The sequence below is a fragment of the Hyperoodon ampullatus genome, assembly GCF_949752795.1.
Source record: "Hyperoodon ampullatus genome assembly, chromosome: 1".
NCBI lineage: Eukaryota > Metazoa > Chordata > Mammalia > Artiodactyla > Ziphiidae > Hyperoodon > Hyperoodon ampullatus.
Window position 1 is genome coordinate 220,347,552 of NC_136914.1, and position 21,785 is coordinate 220,369,336.

Sequence of the window (21,785 nt, forward strand, 5' to 3'; positions counted from 1 at the left end):
ATTAAAATCTGTATTTATCTTGCTAGTTTAAGGACTAACTCCCGCTACAGACTGCAGACTCCATGAGGTCAGGACGGCATCTATCTTGTTCTCAAGTGTGTGTCTAGTGCCTCTTACGGGATTTGGCATGGTACGTGCTCAACAAACAGGTTAAATATTTACGAATAAATATTTATGATAATACATATTTATGTTCCAGCCTTTCGACTGGAATCGAATTTCGACTAATTATTCTTTAAGTTTCTCTAAGCCTCGTGTCCTATTAAGTAGGAGGTGCAGATACAGTTCTAGGGAGAGAGAAATTGTTAGAAGAATTGGCGCAAAGAGCTGTAAAGCGTTTTTCCCCAGGTCACACAGCAGCCTGTGAATTTATACTTCCTGGACTGATTATGGGACAGCTTGCAAACAAATTATCTGCAAACGAATGAAGCCTATTTTTAAAGATCCCTGTGCCTGTAAGTTCTAGGCGGTGACACAAGAGAACCCTGAGTTCCAACCCCGAGCCAAGCCCCGTGGTCCTCGAAAACTACGAATCCCAGGATGCACCGCAGTGCAAGGGCCCAGCGCTCCGCGCGCGGTCCTCCCCGACGCGCCCGAGGTCGCCGCCCCTGAACCAGGAAGACGCCCCTAACCCGGCCCGCTACGCCTCCAGGGCCCGCGCGGGGCCTGCCGGGACTTGTAGTCTCCTCGGGCTGGGAGTGCCCGCTCTGGAATCTCTGCCGCCGTCTGGGGGCTGAGGCAGCGCGGGCACGCGTGCGCAGTGCGCGGGCGGGCCGTCGTGGGCTCCGCTCCCGGCAGCTCGGTGCCTGTGGGACCAGGGGCCGCGGCGGCGCCGGTGCTCCCGAGCGAGGGCCGCCGTGAAGTTCGGCGTGAGGAGCGCGGCCGCGCCGGGGCGGGGTGAGCGGGGCCGGGCTCCGGGAGCGCGGCGCAGGCTGAAGCGAGCTGGGAGGCTCGAGGGACCGGCGGGCGCTGGTAAGTGCGGGCCCGCGGGCAGTGGGGGGCGCGGGGTCCCGGGCTGCGCCCCGAGGCCTCTCTCCTGGCCGGTCGGCCCGCGCGGCTGCACCTGGTAGAGGCCGCGGGGGCGGCTCACCTGCGCGCGCCGAGTTCTGGACGGCGGGAGGGGGCGGCGGCGGCGTCTTCCCGCGGCTCCTTCCTTTATTGTTTTCCTGACCTCGGCCCTCGGCGGCGTCCGGCCGAGGAGGGTGGGGAGCCCGGCGGCGGTCGCTGTCGCCGAGGAGCCGTGCGGTGGCTCTGCTAAAAAGTACCGTCGCGCCCTCCTCCCGGACGCCCGGCCGGCCAGCTGTCGGGGGATTCCCGGCGGGCGACGCCTGTCGAATGGCTCGACTTAAGGGCTGAGCTCACGGGGGCTTAGCTGCCTAGGGCATCGTCTTGTATTATTTTAATGCGCTTTCACTTTAGGACTCGCCGAGTCAGAAGTCGACTCCGCCCTGTGCCCTAGCATCCTGCAGTATTAGTGCTTTACCCTAGCACCTTAATGGTGCAGTGACCAGTGCGAAAGTTGGAAGTGACTTGTCCAGGGTCACGCAAGTAGGACCAAGGAGGCGACCAGGACCCAGGTCTTTAAGCTTAGAAACCAGCTGCCAGTCTCACCGCTTTGGGACCGTCTTGAGTGGTTTGTGGTTTATTTCAGATGCTTTCTATTGACCCTCCTGGAGAGACCATCAGAGGGGAAAGTGTTGTCATAATGAAAGTCGTGTTTACTGCCTTTGGTAGAATTCTAGTTATGCTGTGCCCAACAGCAGAGCATCTGCGCCCGGCTGGGCACCTAAATAATGAAACTCGATCGCTCTGTTGGGGGCAGGTCCTAGAGGAGGTTATAGAAGATATAGTCAGGCAATTTGGGCCATTTTCTTTCCCCTCCGATTTCACCCTACAATCCTATAATGCTTGTTTTCTTATTTTATGATTGGTCGTTGTTGGTTTTGATAAGATTTTCTTTGCTTTAACGGAGTCGTTGCCGTTTGTCAATTCGTTTTTTTAACTAGAAAATCTTATTTCCTGTGTGCTTAACGACTGGAACCAGTAGCGCACCATGCGGTTTATACCATAGTCTTTTATCCGAGAACTACTGATCTGTTCTGCTTTATTTCCCCCCAGGCACTCAGCTTACACACTTTCTATATTAGTTTAATGCCATTGAAACTCTACAGCAAAATTGGGGTAAGCTTTATATGATTCAGAGAAAAACTTGAAAAAATCATTTTGTAAAGCTAAATGTTTTTTTCACAGAAGAACTTGAAGAATTGTTATTTAAAAAATAGTAAGATTCATTCTGACTAAAAAGCCTATTGCTTTTCATACTCAAATTTTCATAGTAACACATTTGTGGCAAAAGATATTTCCCCAAGTAGAGTTAGTTTAAATCCTTAACTTGGCCATATCGTCCCAGGGGAGGTTACATTTTAGAATATTTATGTATTTAAACAAGAGTATTTAAGCTTAGCAGAATTTGAGTTAATAGTTAATTTATTTTATAGCGCTGTAAACCCTACAGTGTATCCATTGACAGGATTCTCTTGAAGAGTGTACCTGTATCAAAGGATATGGCCGTGCATTTGTCCTTTGTGGTAAGCAGAGGATAACTTTGTGACATTAAGGAGATGGGATTTATATGCATTGAAACTGCTTCATACCTCATTTTATCTTGTTAATTAGTATTTTTATTGTTGCTTTTGGGAAAGGGGGGAAGAAGCAGGTTTGTATTCCCCTCCCCCCTGGTTTTAGCAAATGTAGCAAAATAGGAAAGACGTGGTGTGTAAATGTGAGTTTGTCATAGACTAGGAGAGACAGTAAAACAGGATAAGTATACAATTGTCAGGAAACTGCCGTGAGTTCATAAGCCGGAAGGACCGTTTTAGAATTGTTTAAGGACATTAAGAATAGCATAGAGTTATTTTCTTTAAAAAGTCACTGTGGGCAAGACTCACATGTTGGTTGTTAATATATAGGTTGTGATATTGAAGACCCCTAGGAGAATAACCTGGGAAAGATGGAAACATTTAATCTTTTTATAGGGCTTTTTCTCAAAAAACATTTAATGCAGCTTAAAAAAAAAAAGACTTTTATTTAAGCCTGAAAGTTCTTACATTCCTACTGCAAAACCCACAGTTACTTCTACTGATGATAATTTGTAATCCAGAATGAAATCCATGAAGTAATTTATTAGCATAATTTAAGTCGGGCTTTGACATTGACGTACTGTTTGACGTTAAATAATTGTTCTTGTTTAAATAACTGTCATTTAAGAACGAGGAAGATAAATAGTTTTCTGAATAAAATGTAGTAATTATTCAGATGTGACAGTAGTTACTCACACTCTGCCTTTATTAGACAGAAAATTTCAAGTTCTGTAGCAGTAACTGCCTCAGCTTTATTACTTTTTCACATGCTTGAGCATTTTACTTTTGATAATATTAAAATTTGATTTTAAATTTCAAGGTGATTCTCTCATTTAGATCTGCAATGATACAATAAAATGGCTTTATTAGGAGATAAATATTAACATTTAGTTTTAATTCTTTTGACCATTCGTAAGTACCTAGCATTTGGAAATTTATTGACTGGTATCAGAAAAGAGTTCCTAGGGTAGAAACTTTCTGTTGCTTTAGATGCTTGTCTGCAGTGCTTAATTATTTTTAGAAACATAAACGTGTGGATTTTTTTAAATTTAAAAATAAAAATTGTTGGTATTTGTTGCAGCAATAGGATTTTGTTATGCTTAATGAGTGACATTAAACCATTTGAACTCTGAGTGATATTTTTTCCCAGTAGTTGCTGTATGATAAAGAACACGTGAGTTTGTAATTCCTAGAAGATATTTAAGCAAACATGTGCTTGCTGTTTATTTTGGTAAGCCTTTGATTAGTTGAATTGCTTTGATTCAGGAAGATGGTATTTTGAGGATTTTAAATCATAAACATTCTTTGAACTGGAATTTCTGTTGAATGTAAAAGAAAAATCAAAGTCATTTAGGATTTTTTTTTTAACACTTAAGTCTTTAGAGTCTTAAAAATATTGAAGTCTTAAACATTCTTTCTTACATGGAACCCTTATCAGACTTATCAGTCTGATAATTTTATTCTTCAGAAAGTTGTGGTTTTACTCCTTTGGGTAGCCTAGCCTTTAATAGTTTAACCCTTGAAATCTGGATTCTGGATTCAGTTTAACCTCTTCTTGAAGAAAGGACAATCACAGGCACTTAGAATTGGAAGTGGTCTCAGAGGACTTCTAATGTAGCATCTTGCTGGGTACAGTAAATCCCCCATGGGAATTTCCACACCAGGTGTGCCTCTCATTACTGAGGACAGTAATGCTGTTCCACGTGTCGTCAGGTTGTCCAGCAGTCTGAGCTTGGTGAGAACAAATTGAAGACAGTTATGTTTTTCAACATTGACTGCTTTCAACTATGCTTTGTTGGATCTTCCCTCTCCCTGCTTCCTCATGATTTCATGGGCAAATGGTAGCTTTTCTATCATTTACAGCTATTAAAAGCTCCAGTCTAATCTACTTCAGTTTAAACCTTCCTTCTCCTATTAAAGCTCCACTCCTCCTTTAACCCAGTATCTGGCCACTTATTCCCTGAAGCACTTGCAGTGGGGAGGGATTGTGATATGCTCCCTGGATACCTCTTTCTTTTCCCTCTTTGTGGATGTATTTGAATAGAGACTAGTTAGAAGAAAAATGAAAAAAGGCAACTCTTTCTTACCTGGTGTTATTAAAGCCTTTTCTTGATTAACAGTGGCGAGCCATTAATGTCTAGTGGTAGGCTTCCAAACTGGAATTTTTGGTGAGATCTTGCAGGGAGACTCCCCACTGCACAGTCCCTGGATATGAAATTTGCTGTGGGTAAACCTTTACCAATCTACACTCCCTCCTCCTCATTTCTGTCTTCTCAGCTACTTGCTGGTTCCTATGAGTGTTTGGGGGCAAGGTGGGTTTCTCTCTGCAGCCAGATTTTTTGATAACAGCAAGACAGCTCAAGTCCAGCTACCTTCTGTAATTTACACTTAATCCACTGGAAACTTACTTCCTTTTGATGTCAAATGGTGGCTGGCAGCCTGCTTAAGTCTGCTCCCTTTCTGTGCCCTGCCGTTTCTCATCAATTCTCTTTGTCCCCCTGCTCAAATAGGCACAGGGTCAGTCACTCAGTCTACTTCATAAGCAGACACTGAACTGGAGAAAGAGGTGACAATTTGTCCTCCTTGTAGGCACTTCTGATCTTGGTGAAAGATTCTCTTGGGGCCCCCTACCACTGCTTTTGGGTGACCATCACCTTCCTTCTCCCAGAACACTTGGAATACTTGTCGTTTTTTTCCCCTCTCTTCTGTCTGCTGCTCGTGTAGAGTGGAATGACGGTAAGACGTTGATTAGAGTACCATAGCCCTGAGGTGTGTGTGGGGTGTCAGGGCCAGACTCCACAGGTATTTGATCCTTGATGTCTGTATATCTTAAGCTTTGTGTTTGTCGACAGTTTTGGGACAAGACTAGTCTCATTCAGCATCTAATCAGGACTTCAGTAGTGAAGTCCTGTGGGCCTAATGAAGTCTCACTGTGCAGAATTTAATTTTTTTTCTTTTCTTTCTCTCTTTTTGACTTTTGTTTTGTTTTTATTTTCTTGACTTGCTTCATGGTTCCTGACTGATGAAGTGTTAACTGTGTGTGTTAATTTATGAATGTTTGTATGGTCTAACTCCGCCCTTAGAGCACAAGTAAAGCTGAAGGATAGATTTTGTGGAGGTTTTAATTACATAGTTTTATCTGTTCTTACCTCATACTAGCTTTACTGAAAGTATAAATCCAAACAGAAATATAGTATCAAACCTTTTCCCTTCCATCATCTAAGCAAACCAGTCGATTAAATCGTTTGCTAAATGATTTCTCATCAGATGAGGCAAAAGCGGCTTTCTGTCTGGAAACTTACACATTAATATTTGATGCAATAATTATGGGTTCCTTAATTTTTCATTCAACGAATTGTTATTGAGTCCCTTCCATGTTCCAGCCACTGTTCTAGGCATTGGAGAAACACGAGTAAATAGAAAAAAAGTCCCTGCTCTCATGGAGCCTACATTCCAGTGTGGGGAAACAGACAAGAAATAAGTAACTGATATTGTTTGTTAGCAATAAATACTAAGGAGAAAAATGAAGTGGGGAAGGGAGATGGGAAGTGGCAGGACAGTTGGGAGCATTTGCAGTTTCAGATGCGCCGTCAAGAAGGCTTTCCTGAGAAAGTGACCTTTGAGTTACAAGGCTCCGAGTGGAGAGCTTGTCTAGTGTAGTAGGCGTCAGTGACTAGATGAGTAATCAAGCGGGGGAACTGGGACAGGTTGGGGTGGGGGGTAGGTGAAGCCTGTATGTCTTTGTAAGAGCTTTGGTTTTTACTTTGAATGAGATGGGATTGCATTAAAACAGAGGTTCTTAACCTTGGCTGAACGTGGGAATTATTGGGGGAGCTTTAAAAATGTACTGATGCTTAGATCCCATCTCCAGAGTTTCTGATTTAATTGGTCTGGATGCTCTAATCTAGGCATCAGGATTTTCAAAAAAACTCCCAGGTAATTTTAGTAAGCAGCCAAAGTTGAAGAGATTTGAGCAGAGTGACATTTTATAGTACTGCAGAGCATGGGCTTTAGAGCCAGATTCCCCTGGTTTGGATCCTGGCTCCGCGGCTTCCTAATCATGTGACCTCGTACAAGTTATTTTTAAAATCTTCTGTGCTTTGGTTTTCTCATCTGTAAAATCGTTATAAGGATTAAATTAATTTTAAATATCTGCTTGGCAAATATTGAATAAACACTCGAACATATGTTTTAATGAGATCACTCTGACAGCTGTATTGAAAATGGAGTGAAGCGGGCAGGGAAGCCCTTGCAATAATCCAGCTAAGAGGTGATGGTGGCTTGGACCAGAGTGGCAGCAATGCAAATGGTGGGATTCTGGATATACTTAGAAGATGGAGCCAGTAGGATTTGCTTACGGACTGGACATGGAATGAGAGAAAAAAGTCTTGATCAAGTGTGACTCCAAATTTTGCCTGAACAGCTGGAAGAAGGGAGTGACTTTACTGAGATGGGAAGGACAGAGGGGAACAGATTGCTGAGGGGGTACATCTGGGCTCACTTTGCCAAGTGTGAGAGGCCTGTTAGGTACATAAGTAGATCCATAGAGTTGGCAGTTGTATACATGAGTCTGGAGTCCAGCAGAGTGTCCAGGGCTGGAGATAGCAGTATTTAGACCTATGTGAATGAGTGAGCTCACCAAGAGATTCAGTATAAATAGAGAAGAGGTCCGTGGACCATCCCCTGGGACACTACAACATTCAGAGGTCTGGGAGAGGAAATGTTTTTTAAGGTTTCTGATGTGCTCTGGAATGAAAGATAAAAGACAATTATAATTCTTTTTTTTTTTAACAGCTTGGTTGAGGAATAATTCACTCAAAGTGTGCAATTCAGTGGTTTTTAATATATTTTCAGAACTGTGCAACTGTTATCACAGTCAAAATGCACAAAATACCACAGTCAAAAATATTAGAGTATTTTTATCACCTTAAAGAGAAACCCTGTACCCTCCCATCTCTAGGCAATTCTTCATTCCTTCCCATCCCCCATACTCCTAGGCAACTACTAATCTACTTTCTGTCTTCATAGATTTGCTCATTCTGGATATTTCAGATCAGTGGAATCATATAGTGTGTGGTCTATTTAGAGAGAAGTGATATCCGTTAGTCCCTGGCTTCTAGATTCATTAGATGCTAAATCATTTGGTAAAGGTGGGGACCATAAGATCTCACCCCTGTAAAGATACATATACGTACATTTTGCGCTTTGTAATTGGTAAGAACACTGGGGTGAAATTTTGAGACTGAATATTCTGTTCCCTAACAACCTGTTTTCTAGTGGTATTAGTATTCATTGAAGACTCTTGCTTAAATCAGTGATTATATTGGAATTGCAAAGTGATGATTTTCTATTACTGTCATATTTTCAAAGATCATGAGTTCATACTAACTCTAATTCAGATGCATTGTATAGAATTTTTCCATTTGTATTTGTACGTTTTTTCTCTTACTGTGAAAATCTAGGTTCCTAATAACAAAATTTGTTTGATTTTACTTTAAATATAATCATAGCATCAGTATGTTGACATTGTCCTATGATGCACCTGAAGTACTATCATTGACATAAAATTGTTTCAGAATTACAGTAGCAAGTAGGATTGCTGGTCATAGGGTAAATGCACATGTTAAATAGTGCCAGATTCATCTCAGTAGGGTCGTACCGTTCTGCATTCCCACCAGCAATATAAGAGAGTTACTGTTTTCTTACAGCCTTACTAGTATTGTAGGTTGTCAGATTTTTGTATTTTTGCCAGTCTCATAGATGAGAAATGGTATCTCTGTGTAGTATAGACTTTTTTTGAACTTTTCTTATGAAAAAAGTTCTTATTAACCTTTCTTTTTGTAATGAAGAATTGTGAACTTCCACGAAGTAGACAGGATTGTATAACTACAGTACCCATCATCTAGCCCCGACAACTGCCCACCCAGGCCATCCCTCCTTCATCCAGCCCTCCTTCCAGAGTATTCAGATAATGTTTTGTCTCTGTCTGAATAAATATCTCTAAATGATGAGGATTCATTTTCTTAGTAACATAACCACAATACCATCACCACATTGAAAAAAATATATATATCTGTTTCCTTAATATCATGAGGCAGTGTTCAAATTTCCAATTTCCTTAGATAACTCAGTGTTTTTGTTGTTAACAAGATTTAAATAAGGCCCACATGTTGTGATTATGTCTTTTCAGGTGTTTTAACTGATAAGTTCTTCCTCCAGTTCCTTTTCCCCTGCTCCCTTGGAATTTATTTCTGAAGAAGCCATGTTGTTTGTCCTGAGAAACTAATTATAGTTTGAATTTTGCTATTTAAATCTCTGTGATATAGGTTAACGTGTTCTTTCTCTGTCTTCTCTATTTCCTATAAATTGGTAGTTAGATCTAGATTCAGGTATTTGTACTTTTTTTTTCATAAATGTTTTATAGATGGTATAAATTCCACAAGGAGGCACATGAAGTCTGGTTGCCTTTTTTTGTTTGTGGTGTCGGTAGCAATGCCTACTGTATCATATGTCATTTTGGGATTTTCTTATCATGAGTGAAGTTGAGCATCTCTTAATATGTTTGAGGGTCATTTTTATGTCTTTTTCTGCAGAATGTCTGTTCATGTCTTTTGCCCACTTTTCTATTGAAGTTTTGATATATTTCCCTTGACATTTTTTGCAGACTCTTTAAATATTAGGGAGATTAGCCCTTTGTAATATAAGCTGCAAGTATTTTCTACTGGTTTTGACTTGCTGATCAGGATTTGCCATGCAAAATATTTTTTAAAAAGTTATTTGTAGTAAAACTTATTAATGAATTTTTTATTATGCTGGATTTTTAAAACTTTTTGGAGTTTAAATTACATACAATAAACTGTATCCATTTAAAGTTTACAATTTAATGAGTTTTGACCATATTGTTGCATGCAATAGGAGCTCCTTTATATTGTAGACTGCTGGGCTTCCCTGGTGGCGCAGTGGTTGAGAGTCCGCCTGCTGATGCAGGGGACACGGGTTCGTGCCCCAGTCCGGGAAGATCCCACATGCCGCGGAGAGGCTAGGCCCGTGAGCCATGGCCACTGAGCCTGTGCGTCTGGAGCCTGTGCTCCGCAACGGGAGAGGCCACAACAGTGAGAGGCCCGCATACCACAAAAAAATAAATTAAAAAAAAAATATATATATATATATTGTAGACTGCTATTCCATTGTATAAACATACTACATTTTTTTTTATCTTTTCACCTTTTGATGGACATTTGGGTTGTTTCTAGTTTGTAGCTATTATGAATAAAGCTGCTACTAATAGTTGTGAATTAGTCTTTGCATGAATATATGTTTTCATTTCTCTTGAGTAAATACTTAGGAATAGAATGGCTGGGTCATTGGGTAGGTGTATGTTTGGTTTTATTGCCAGAACCTTTCCCATAATGATTGTACCATCTTACATTCCCATCAACAGTACATAAATTCTGGATGCACCACACCTTTCACAACATTTGGTGTTGTCAATCTGTTTTAATTTTAGCCAGTCTGGTGAGTATATATGGCATCTTTTTTAAAAGAAATTTGGCATTATTGAGGTATAATTTTACATACAGTACATTTTACCTGTTTTAGTGTATAGTTCTATGAGTTTTGACAGATGCATGTAATTATATAAGCTCTACCACAATCAGGATATGCAACAGCTATGTTGCCAAAAAAAATTTCTCTCTTGTTCTTTCTCTTTTGTTCTTGTTCTCTCTTGTTCTTCTATCGCAAGCCCTAGCAACTCTGATATGTTTTTTATCACTGTAGTTTTTTTTTTTATTTGTATGCAATACAGCTCACTCTGTGTGGTATTTGAGCCTATTTTTGATAAATGCATAGTTGTGTATCCTATTACAATCAAGATACAGAACAGTTCCATCACTCCGTAAATTACCCTTTGAAGTCAGTCCGTCTCACTCATCTGTTCTCTGTCCCTATAGCCTTTTGGTCTGGCTTTTTTCACTTAACAAAATACCCATATTGTGTGTATCAATACTTTGTTCCTTTATCTTGCTAAGTAGTATTCCATTGTATTAGATGTACCACAGTTTCTTCATTTACCAGTTAAAGGACATTTGGTTTGTTTCTGCTTTTTGCCAATTATGAATAATGTTGTTTTAAACGTTTGCATATAGGTTTTGTATAAACATAAGTTTTCAATTCACTTGGATAAATACCTAGGAGTGGCATTGCTGGGTCATATTGTTAAGGGTACGTTTAACTTTCTAAGAAACTGCCAAACTGTCTTCCCAAGCTACTGTGCCGTTTTGCATTCCCATCAGCAACATGAGAGACTAGCCATTTGTTTCACATCCTTGCCAGCATTTGGTATTGTCAGGGTTTTACTTGTTTGTTTTTGTTTTAGCCATTCTAGTAGGTATGTAGTGGTATCTCAGTTTTTATTTGTATCATCTTCCTGACTAATGATGAGCATCTTTATGTGCTTATTTATTATTTGTATATCTTCCTTTTTCTTTCTTTTTTATTTTATTTATTTTTTTATTTTTTTTATTTTTTTATTTTTTTATTTTTTTGCGTTACGCGGGCTTCTCACTGCTGTGGCCTCTCCCATTGCGGAGCACAGGCTCCTGGATGCGCAGGCTCAGCGGCCATGGCGCACGGACCCAGCCGCTCCGCGGCATGTGGGATCTTCCCAGACCGGGGCACGAACCCGCATCCCCTGCATCGGCAGGCGGACTCTCAACCACTGCGCCACCAGGGAAGCCCTCTTTTTTATTATTTTTAAAAAACTATGTATATCTTCTTTGTTGACTTGTCTGTTCAAATTTTTTTGCCTATTTTCCTATTTGGTTGTTTGTCTTACTGAGTTGTAATAATTCCTTGCCTATTTTTGGATATCAGTTATTTGATAGATATATGTGTACTGAATATTTTCTCCTGTTCTGTGGCTCATCTTTTGATTTCTTATTGGTGTCTTTCAGGGAGCAGTTTTTAATTTTATATGGTTAATATATATGGTTTAATTTTATATGGTTTAGGTTCTTTGTGTCTTATCTAAGAAATCTTTGTCTACCCCTAAGATCATGAAGACTTTATTTATATGTATATATAAATGTCTTTTAAAAATATATCAGTATATATATGTGTGTGTGTGTGTATATATATATATTTTTTTTTTCCAGAAGCTTCATTGTACATTAGGTTTCTGATCCATTTCAAGTTAATTTTTTTCCACATGCATAGTTAATTGTTCCAGCACCATTTGTTGAAAGACTGTATTTGGAATTGCTTTGACATCTTTGTTGAAAATCAATTAACAGTATATGTATGGGTCTGTTTCTGGATGCTGTTCTGTTCCATTGATTTATTATATCTTTTCACCAATCCTACACTATCTTTATTGCTGTAGCTCTGTTGTAAGTCTTGAAATCAAGTAATGTCAATCTGTTCTTTGGGAAATAGGTTTAGCTTTTCTAGGTTATTTGCATTTCAATATATATAATAGAACCACCTTGTCAGTTTTTATAAAATATCTTGGAATTTTGATTGGATGCATTGTATCAGTAGTTCATTCCTTTCTGTATCTGGGTAATATTCCATTGTATGTATGTACATTTACCTGTTGATGGACATATGGGTTGTTTACAGTTTTTGGCTATTGTGAATAGTGCTGCTATGAACGTTCACGTATAAGTGTTTGAGTACCTGTTTTCAATTCTTTTGGATATATACCTAGGAGTGGAAATGCTGAGTCATATGGTAATTCTATGTTTAACTTTTGAAGAACTACCAAACTGTTTTACACAGGTGTTGTACCATTTTACATTCCCACCAGCAATGTAGGTGGGTTCCAATTTCTATACATCCTTGCCTATACTTATTATTTTCCTCTCTTAATTATATCCATCCAGGTGGGTGTGAAGTGGTATCTCACTGTGGTTTTGGTTTACATTTCCCTAATGACAAATAATGTTGGGCAACTTTTTGAGTTCTGGTTGGCCATTTGTTTTATCTTCTTTGAGAGGAATGTCTTTTCAAGTCCTTTGTCCATTTTTTAATTGGGTTTGGTTTTTCGTTGTTGAGTTGTAGGAGTTATTTGTATATTCTGGATATTAGACCCTTATTTGCAAATATTTCCTCCCATTCTGTAGGTTGTTGTTTCATTTTCTTGATGTCCTTTGATGCAAAAATGTTTTTAATTTTTATGAAGTCCAATTTGTCTTATTTTTTCTTTTGTTGTTTGTGCTTTCAGTGTCACATCTAAAAATTCATTGCCAACTCTAAGGCCATGAAGATTTTCCTCTATGTTTTCTTGAAGTTTTATAGTTCTAGCTCTTATATTCAGATTAATTCATTTTGAGTTATTTTTTGTATATGGTGTAAGATAGTGGTCCAGTTTAATTCTTCAGCACGTGGCTCTCCAGGTGTCCCAGCACCGTTTGTTAAAGAGGCTGTTCTTTCCCTATTGCATGATGTTGGCACTGTCGTTGAAAATCAGTTAGCCATAGATGTATGGGTTTGTCTCTGTGCTCTCAATTCTGTTCCTTTGGCCTGTGTCTTTCCTCATGGCGTACCACACAAGTTGACAGTTTTTACCTGCAGTATGTGTTAGTATAGTGTATTAATTTTCCAAGCTTTGATTTAGAAATTTTTTAGAACTTTGGGTAAGTTCATTAAAAAATTATCTCCAAGTGCCAAATCTGTAATAACACACACATACAAACTTAATTTATAGTTTTGTTTAAAACTTTTTGGGGGACTTTCTTGGTGGCACAGTGGTTAAGAATCCACCTGTGAATGCAGGGGACATGGGTTCGATCCCTGGTGCGGGAAGATCCCACATTCCGCGGAGCAGCTAAGCCTGTGCACCACAACTACTGAGCCTGTGCTCTAGAGCCCGCAAACCACAACTACTGAGCTTGCATTCCACAACTCCTGAAGCCCACGCACGTAGAGCCGTGCTCCGCAATGAGAAGCCTGCACACTGCAACGAAGAGCGTCCCCTGCATGCTGCAACTAGAGAAATCCCATGTGCAGCAATGAAGAACCAATGCAGCCAAAAATAAATAAACTAATTAATTAAAGAAAACTTTTTGGCGTGTTTCACCATTTCTCTGGCTGCATACAGAATAGTGATTTAGATAAGCAGTATATCAGGGCGTATTCTAATTGAATTTTCACTGTGAGTTAAACGAAAAAATAGTTACATAAATAATTCAACCTGCCGAAAGATGTTGGCGCTGGCTGTAGAAGTACCTTTGGAGTAGGAATAGTCTGCAGATTTGCATCACATCAGGAGGGAATCACATATCTACGGTTTTTAGAGAAAAATGGATGGAAACACTGCTTTTTATCCAAGCCATGGTTTTTAACTTTAATGAACATAACAAAAATTTCAGTACTTCAGAATCAGAATATGATATGCCTCTGAAGTCTCTTTTAATCGGTGACTTCTCTTTCTCTCTCCTTTTTTTCTTCCCCCTGTAGTAGTTTATTTGCTGAAGAAACTGGGCTTTTGGTCCTGATGTTTCCCACAGTCCACTTTTGCTGATTGAATACCTGTGGTGAAGTTTAATATGTTCTTCTGTGTTCTTTGTTTCCTGTGAACTGGAAGCTGGACTTAGGGAAATCTAGAAACTTGATCAGATTGAGATAAACCTTTTTTTTTTTTTTTTTTTTTGGTTATATGCTCTTTATTGGTGATGTTTGTGTCTTCCATTCGGGGGCACATAATACCTGCTTATCTCTCTTTTCATGATGTTAGCTTACTTTATTTTGATTCATTTTGGTTTTAATAATACCAAGGGTTTTAGAGTGACAGGATGATGTAAACGTTAAGATATAAACTCTGGAGTCCAAGAATCTGGGTTCATGTTTTGATTCATTACCTGCTAGTTCACTAATCTTGGAAAGGCACTTCCCCTTTTCAGTGTTATATTTCTTACCTATGAAATGGGGATGACGATGCCTACTCATAGTGAAAAGTTAAGCAAATTATTCAGCTGACATGAATAGCTGTCCCTTGTCCACATCAGTTCTGTATAGTTGCATTTAGTAACCACTCACAATAAGCTTAATTTCAAGTGATTTTTGCCCATGCTTTTATGTATTCACATTAACCAGCCCCCACCTAATGTTGGAAAGCAGGCTCTTTGTTGAATAAACCATACCATAGCACATTTTATGCTTGAAGTCCACTGAGAAGTACTTACTGTTAATGTTTTTATTTTACAGTGTAATGTTCAAGCACAGAAATGCCTTATGTGGATCGTCAGAATCGCATTTGTGGTTTTCTAGACATTGAAGAAAATGAAAACAGTGGGAAATTTCTTCGGAGGTACTTCATACTGGATACCAGAGAAGATAGTTTTGTATGGTACATGGATAATCCACAGGTTTGTAAAATCCAAAGGGTTACCTCTTCAAAAGCAACAAGGGGGCTTCCCTGGTGACGCAGTGGTTGGGAGTCCGCCTGCCGATGCAGGGGACACGGGTTCGTGCCCCGGTCCGGGAGGATCCCACATGCCGCAGAGCAGCTGGGCCCGTGAGCCATGGCCGCTGAGCCTGCGCGTCCAGAGCCTGTGCTCCGCAACGGGAGAGGCCACAACCGTGAAAGGCCCGCATAACGCAAAAAAAAAAAAAAAAAAAGCATACAAGAGTTTTAATTATGAAAGTATTTGATATACTATGCAGGTGTTAGGATTTGTCTTCCTAAACAAAATATGGTTAGATTTATTTCTACTGACTGTATTCTCCTTGCCCTGTACCCCCAACTCCTACTGTGTTAAATAAATTTCAGAAGATGAAACTCAGTTTATTTGATAAAAATTTATGCATGTATTTATGTTTTCCCTTCTTTGGGAGGGGCAGCTCTTAACTCTGGTAGAAAAGTTTTGAATCGTTTAAATTTAAGATACTGTCTCTAAGATAGAGACTACTATCTTTTGGTAAATAAACTACTTAAACGAGCTGATACTCTTGCACATGTATAGTCTTTCATCTTGCGGTGTCAGACTTGAGTGTTGGCCACTCGTGAATTTGATTTTATTGTTGCTTTGCAAATTATTGGAGGTAAATGTCATATATTAAAAATTAGAATCCCAGTTTTAAGATCTGTGAGTGGCCTTGGATTAGAGATCATCTGTTGAGTAGTTTTAAATTTTCTCTGCCTGTGAAACTCTTTATTCAAATTGAGAAGTATGTTGCAAGGAAGCATGTGCAAAGCAAGAGATGAGTCCCTAGCAAACTTCTAAGCTGATCTGGTCTAGTGGACGACTTGTGCAGGTGAGGAATGAAAAGTTGAGGAGGAGCAGGGACTGGTAGGAGGTTCCATTCTGTTTCACAGAGCATGAACCAGATCCCCTAACAACTGGTCTGGTATTCTTTTCTCCCCAATACTGATTTTAGGTTAGACAAAATAAATATGTGCTAATGCATTTATATTTGTTCATATAGAATTTGAGTTGTAAGGAACTATATTCAATATCCTGAGATAAACCATAATGGAAAAGAATATAAAAAAGAGTGTGTATGTATATGTGTGTATATGGCATATATATATATGCAGCAGAAATTAACACAAAATTGTAAATCAACTATATTTCAGTAAAAAAATTAAATAAAAAAGGAAAAAAATGAGAACTAGGATAAATACTAGACAGTTGAAAAAGTAATCAATTGGCAATACCCTTGAAGGCCACAGGGTACTGAGTAACCCCCAGCAGGACTTTGTGAAAATCAAGTCCAGTCAGGAAACAAACATCCCCTCATCCTCTCCTGTAATGGGGACAGACCAAGGAGAGATGATAAATTGGAGCTTGACTTGTGACAGGTTTTTTCTTTTTTTTTTCCATTTTTTGGCTGCGCCATGCAGCATGGGGAATCCCAGTTCCTGGAGCAGGGATCAAACCCACGCCCCCTGCATTGGAAGCGTGGAGTCTTAACCACTGGACTGCCAGGGAAGTCCTGTGACAGGTTTTTTTTTTTCCTTCTGTTATACAAAAGGTAATAAGGTGGTGATCAGGGCAGCCTCCAGAGATCTGGTTTAAAATATACCCAAGGTCACACAATACAAGAAGTTGATTATCAACCATTATTTTAGAAAATACAGTGTCATATATCTTGGATTTGGAGTTTATACATTTATCATTTCCTACACCAGATATACTGACAACTCGCACTTCTGATAATTAAAAGAAATTACAAACGTCAAAAAAAAAAAAAAAGGATTTGAGTTGTTGGGGACCTTAGTCCTTAGTATTAATTCAGCCTCCTCCTTAATGCAAGAAACCCATCCATCCCTGATCTTCACTTAACTGCTGTTTGAACTATATATTACTAAAAAAAAAACAAAAAAAGTGTTTATTATATTCGAGACAGTTTTTAATTATTTTTTTTGTGTGTGCACCAAAAGCTAGTTCCTTGGATCTTCTACTTATTGATCTACTTTTACCCTCTGATTCTCTATAAATTTAGTCCTTTATCCACATGCAGCCTTTCAAATTTTGGAAGAGAATTTGTATTTTAATTCAGTTTATATTATTTGAGTGCTGACTTTGTATGAGACTTTCTTTGCTAGGAACTGTCTTTTCTCTCTCCTTATCCTTATTGAGCTTATTGACACCCTGTTTTACTCCCTTATCTCTGGGTGTGACCAACTTTCTTGGATGATAGTAACCTGTCTATGCAACTGCATGATTAATACCTTTATTTACTTGACCAGAGTCACTGGGAGAAGGAACAAGTCAGCAGAAATCAAAAGTTCATGTTTACCTTCTTTTTCCTTTTTTTATTTTTATTTTTTTTTTTTTTGCGGTAGGCGGGCCTCTCACTGTTGTGGCCTCTCCCCTTGCGGAGCACAGGCTCCGGAGCACAGGCTCAGTGGCCATGGCTCACGGGCCCAGCCGCTCCGCGGCATGTGGGATCTTCCCAGACCGGGGCACGAACCCGTGTCCCCTGCAGCGGCAGGCGGACTCTCAACCACTGCGCCACCAGGGAAGCCCTTTTTCCTTTTTTTAAAACATAAATCCAGTTCCTCCCTTTTGCTACCCATTCCTTTATCTGTGGCACAATCCCTTCCCAAACTCCTTTTCCCAAGGTGGAAAGTAACTTAGCCCCCTTGACTCCCTCTGATTACAGTTTATTAGATTCCAGTTTCGGTTTTCCTCCCCCACGCAAACCATTGCTCAGTCCTGCCTGTGAGCTCTCCCTCATTTGTCTTCATAAGATCTGGCTGACTCGTATATAGTTTCTCCTGAATTTTATTTACAACTCCTTGATTGTTTTCTGTCTTTATATATAATAGAGTCTTCTTAGAATTTCTCCTTTTGTCTGTACTTCCCACTTAAACAGAGCTAAAAGAAGAAAAGTACAAAATAGAATATGTTTATTACACTGAAGGAACCATAGACTTGGATTTCAGAGGAAAGGTGTGATTATAGCTAGCAGAGGGAGTGAAAGTCTTGACGGAGGTGGTAACATTTGAAATTGATCTAGAAGAATGGGTATGATTTTGGCCAAGAGGTGGAGAAGTGGGTATTCTGGTGCTCAAAGAATAGCATGGGCAAGAAATCAAAGTAAGAAGCCCTGTAGTTTATTTGGAAAATAGTTCACTTTGGCTATAGCAGGGAGGGTATATGTTAAAGTTTGGACTCAGCTAGATCTTTTTCACATGAACTCTTTTAAAGCCAGATTTCTGTGGTGTAATTAGCCCATTAGTGTTTTTGAATGTAGTATAGAATTTTAAATCTGTCTTTTTATTCCGTTCTTAATAATTTTATCTCTTCATTCCAACTGATAAGAATCTTTTACAATCTGCATTCTACCATCCAGTGTATTAGCCATCAATACCAGCTTTGTGTCACTTTAAAATGTATTAAGGCACATCTCTTCATGAAAACTTTAGTAAAATGTCTTGATAAGATTATTGTGGTTGAACCCCATGAAATTGCCAATATACCACCATTTTGATCTACTAAAAAATGGCAATTTCATATGATTCAATCTGGTTGCTATGTTAAGTGCTGTAACACTGCTTTACTGATCATAGTAACCCTGATAATGAAAGAAGGTAGTTTGGCTCACCTGTCCTTAGGGAACCATTCTTCCTCTGGTCACTGCTTTCTTCACCACTAACCATTGATTTAAAAATCCATTGTAGTGTATTACTAGGGATCAATTTGGGGCTTTCTGTGTTGTTTGTTTTAAAATAAATTTATTTATTTATTTATTTATTTATTTTGGGCTGTGTTGGGTCTTCGTTGCTGCATGCAGGCTTTCTCTAGTTGCGGTGAGCAGGGGCTACTCTTTGTTGTGGTGACTGGGCTTCTCATTGCGGTGGCTTCTCTTGTTGCAGAGCATGGGCTCTAGGCGCTTGGGCTTCAGTGGTTGTGGCACGTGGGCTCAGTAGTTGTGGCTTGCAGGCTCTAGAGCATAGGCTCAGTAGTTGTGGCGCACAGGCTTAGTTGCTCCGCGGCATGTGGGATCTTCCCAGACCAGGGCTCAAACCTGTGTCCCCTGCATTGGCAGATGGATTCTTAACCACTGCACCACTAGGGAAGTCCTGGGGCTTTCTGTGTTTTGTTGAGGGAATGAGAAGTGGTGGAGAGTTAAATAACTAAGTAGCTTTATTAGGAAGTGAATTTGAGAAAACTTGAAAGAGTATTTTAGCAAAATGAGTACAGGAACTCATAACAAATGGTTGCTTTCCCTTTTTATCTTACATGTCATATTGGTTTATTATTTCTTGTTCATTGTCAAGTAACAAATTTTGAAACCCACATTTTTTCTGGTTGAACTTGGCAGTAATCGTACCAGTTCTTAGAAACTAGGTATTTTGAATATCGTTTTATCTCCCAGCTACTTATATTTCCTTCTACTGTGCCACTATTTAATCTGTGACCCTTTATGTCATGCAGTGATGACGTAGTTGCTCATTTCTCTTCCTCACACACGGGATTAGAGCTGTATTCAGCTAGTTCAAATAATAGATTTATGGAGGACTTAAAAGAAAAATAATGATTTTGAATGGAAGGATAGCAGTGTTTGAAAAAAAATCACATTGGTAGTGGTTAGGAGATCTTGAAGATATTTTAACATTTCATTTTCTTATCCAAAATTTAAAAAAACACCTTTAAACATAAAACATTTTTTATAAAACACAACCATTTAAAGGTATACATTAAAAATTATAATTTTATTTTATATACATATTTATGGAGATTTAAATTTGGAAGCTTGTACATAGTCTGTAGTTTAAAACAGAACATAATAGAGTTGTAGTTTACATAGAAACTACAGGTTTTGAAAAGACCTGTCCCTGTAAACAATAATCAGTTCATGTTTGTGAATCTTAAGTCTTTTAAATGTCTAGGCTTCCATAGAATTAAGTGTTCCTGCTAAGCTTATAGAGGTTTGAGAAAGGTGCCTCCTAATCATTCCTGAGAACAAGCCCATAGATTTTTTCTTTAATGTTTATTTATTTATGTGGCTGCATCGGGGTCTTAGATGCTGCATGTGGGATCTTTTGTTGCCGCATCCGGGCTTCTCTCTAGCTGTGGTGCATGGGCTCCAGAGGAGGGTTCCCTTTTCTCCACACCCTCTCCAGCACTTATTGTTTGTAATGGCCATTCTGCCATGTGAGGTGATACCTCATTGTAGTTTTGATTTGCATTTCTCTAATGATTAGTGATGTTGAACATCCTTTCATGTGTTTGTTGGCAATCTGCATATCTTCTTTGTAGAAATGTCTATGTAGGTCTTTTGCCCATTTTTAGATTGGGTTTTTTGTTTTTTTTTTTGATATTGAGCTGCATGTGCTGCTTGTATATTTTGGAGATTAATCCTTTGTCATTTGCTTCATTTGCAAATATTTTCTCCCATTCTGAGGGTTGTCTTTTCATCTTGTTTATGGTTTCCTTTGCTGTGCAAAAGCTTTTAAGTTTCATTAGGTCCCGTTTGTTTATTTTTGTTTTTATTTCCATTTCTCTAGGAGATGGGTCAAAAAGGCTCTTGCTGTGATTTATGTCATAGAGTGTTCTGCCTATGTTACCCTCTAAGAGTTTTATAGTGTCTGGCCTTATATTTAGGCCTTTAATCCATTTTGATTTTTTTTTGTGTATGGTGTTAGGGAGTGTTCTAATTTCATTCTTTTACATGTAGCTGTCCAGTTTTCCCAGCACCACTTATTGAAGAGGCTGTCTTTTCTCCATTGTAAACTCTTGCCTCCTTTATCAAAGATAAGATGACCATATGTGTGTGGGTTTATCTCTGGGCTTTCTATCCTGTTCCATTGATCTATATTTCTGTTTTTGTGCCAGTACCATACTGTCTTGATTACTGTAGCTTTGTAGTGTAGTTTGAACTCAGGGAGCCTGATTCCTCCAGCTCCATTTTTCTTTCTCAAGATTGCTTTGGCTATTCGGGGTCTTTGTGTTTCCATTACAAATTGTGAGATTTTTTTTTTTTTTTTTTTTTTTGCGGTACACAGGCCTCTCACTGCCGCGGCCTCTCCCACTGTGGAGCACAGGCTCCGGACGCGCAGGCCCAGAGGCCATGGCTCACGGGCCCAGCCGCTCCACGGCATGTGGGATCTTCCCGGACTGGGGCACGAACCTGTGTCCCTTGCATCGGCAGGCGGACTCTCAACCACTGCGCCACCAGGGAAGCCCAAAATTGTGTGATTTTTTTGTTCTAGTTCTGTGAAAAATGCCATTGGTAGTTTGATAGGGATTGCATTGAATCTGTAGATTGCTTTGGGTAGTAGAGTCACTTTCACAGTATTGATTCTTCCAATCCAAGAACTTGGTATATCTCTCCATCTGTTTGTATCATCTTTAATTTGTTTCATCAGTTTCTTATAGTTTTCTGCATACAGGTCTTTTGTCCCCTTAGGTAGGTTTATTCCTAGGTATTTTATTCTTTTTGTTGCAGTGGTAAATGGGAGTGTTTCCTTAATTTCTCTTTCAGATTTTTCATCATTAGTATATAGGAATGCAAGAGATTTCTCTGCATTAATTTTGGGTCCTGCTACTTTACCAAGTTCATTGATTAGCTCTAGTAGTTTTCTGGTGGCATCTTTAGGATGCTGTACGTATAGTATAGTATGTATAGTACTATGTATTCTGTATGTATAGTATCATGTCATCTGCAAACAGTGACAGCTTTACTTCATTT

At 39.3% G+C, this 21,785-nt stretch overlaps 1 protein-coding gene across 1 annotated transcript in view; it reads left to right on the forward strand.

Annotated features, from left to right (window-relative positions):
* The first annotated feature begins 911 nt into the window (after positions 1-911).
* The window catches only part of PLEKHA1 (pleckstrin homology domain containing A1), a 58,929-nt gene continuing 38,055 nt past the window's right edge, over positions 912-21,785 (forward strand). The window contains exons 1-2 of the mRNA XM_079698216.1: positions 912-972; positions 14,847-15,007. Coding sequence (XP_079554342.1) covers positions 14,867-15,007 — 141 coding nt within the window. The 5' untranslated portion in view covers positions 912-972; positions 14,847-14,866. The remainder of the gene's footprint in view (positions 973-14,846; positions 15,008-21,785) is intronic.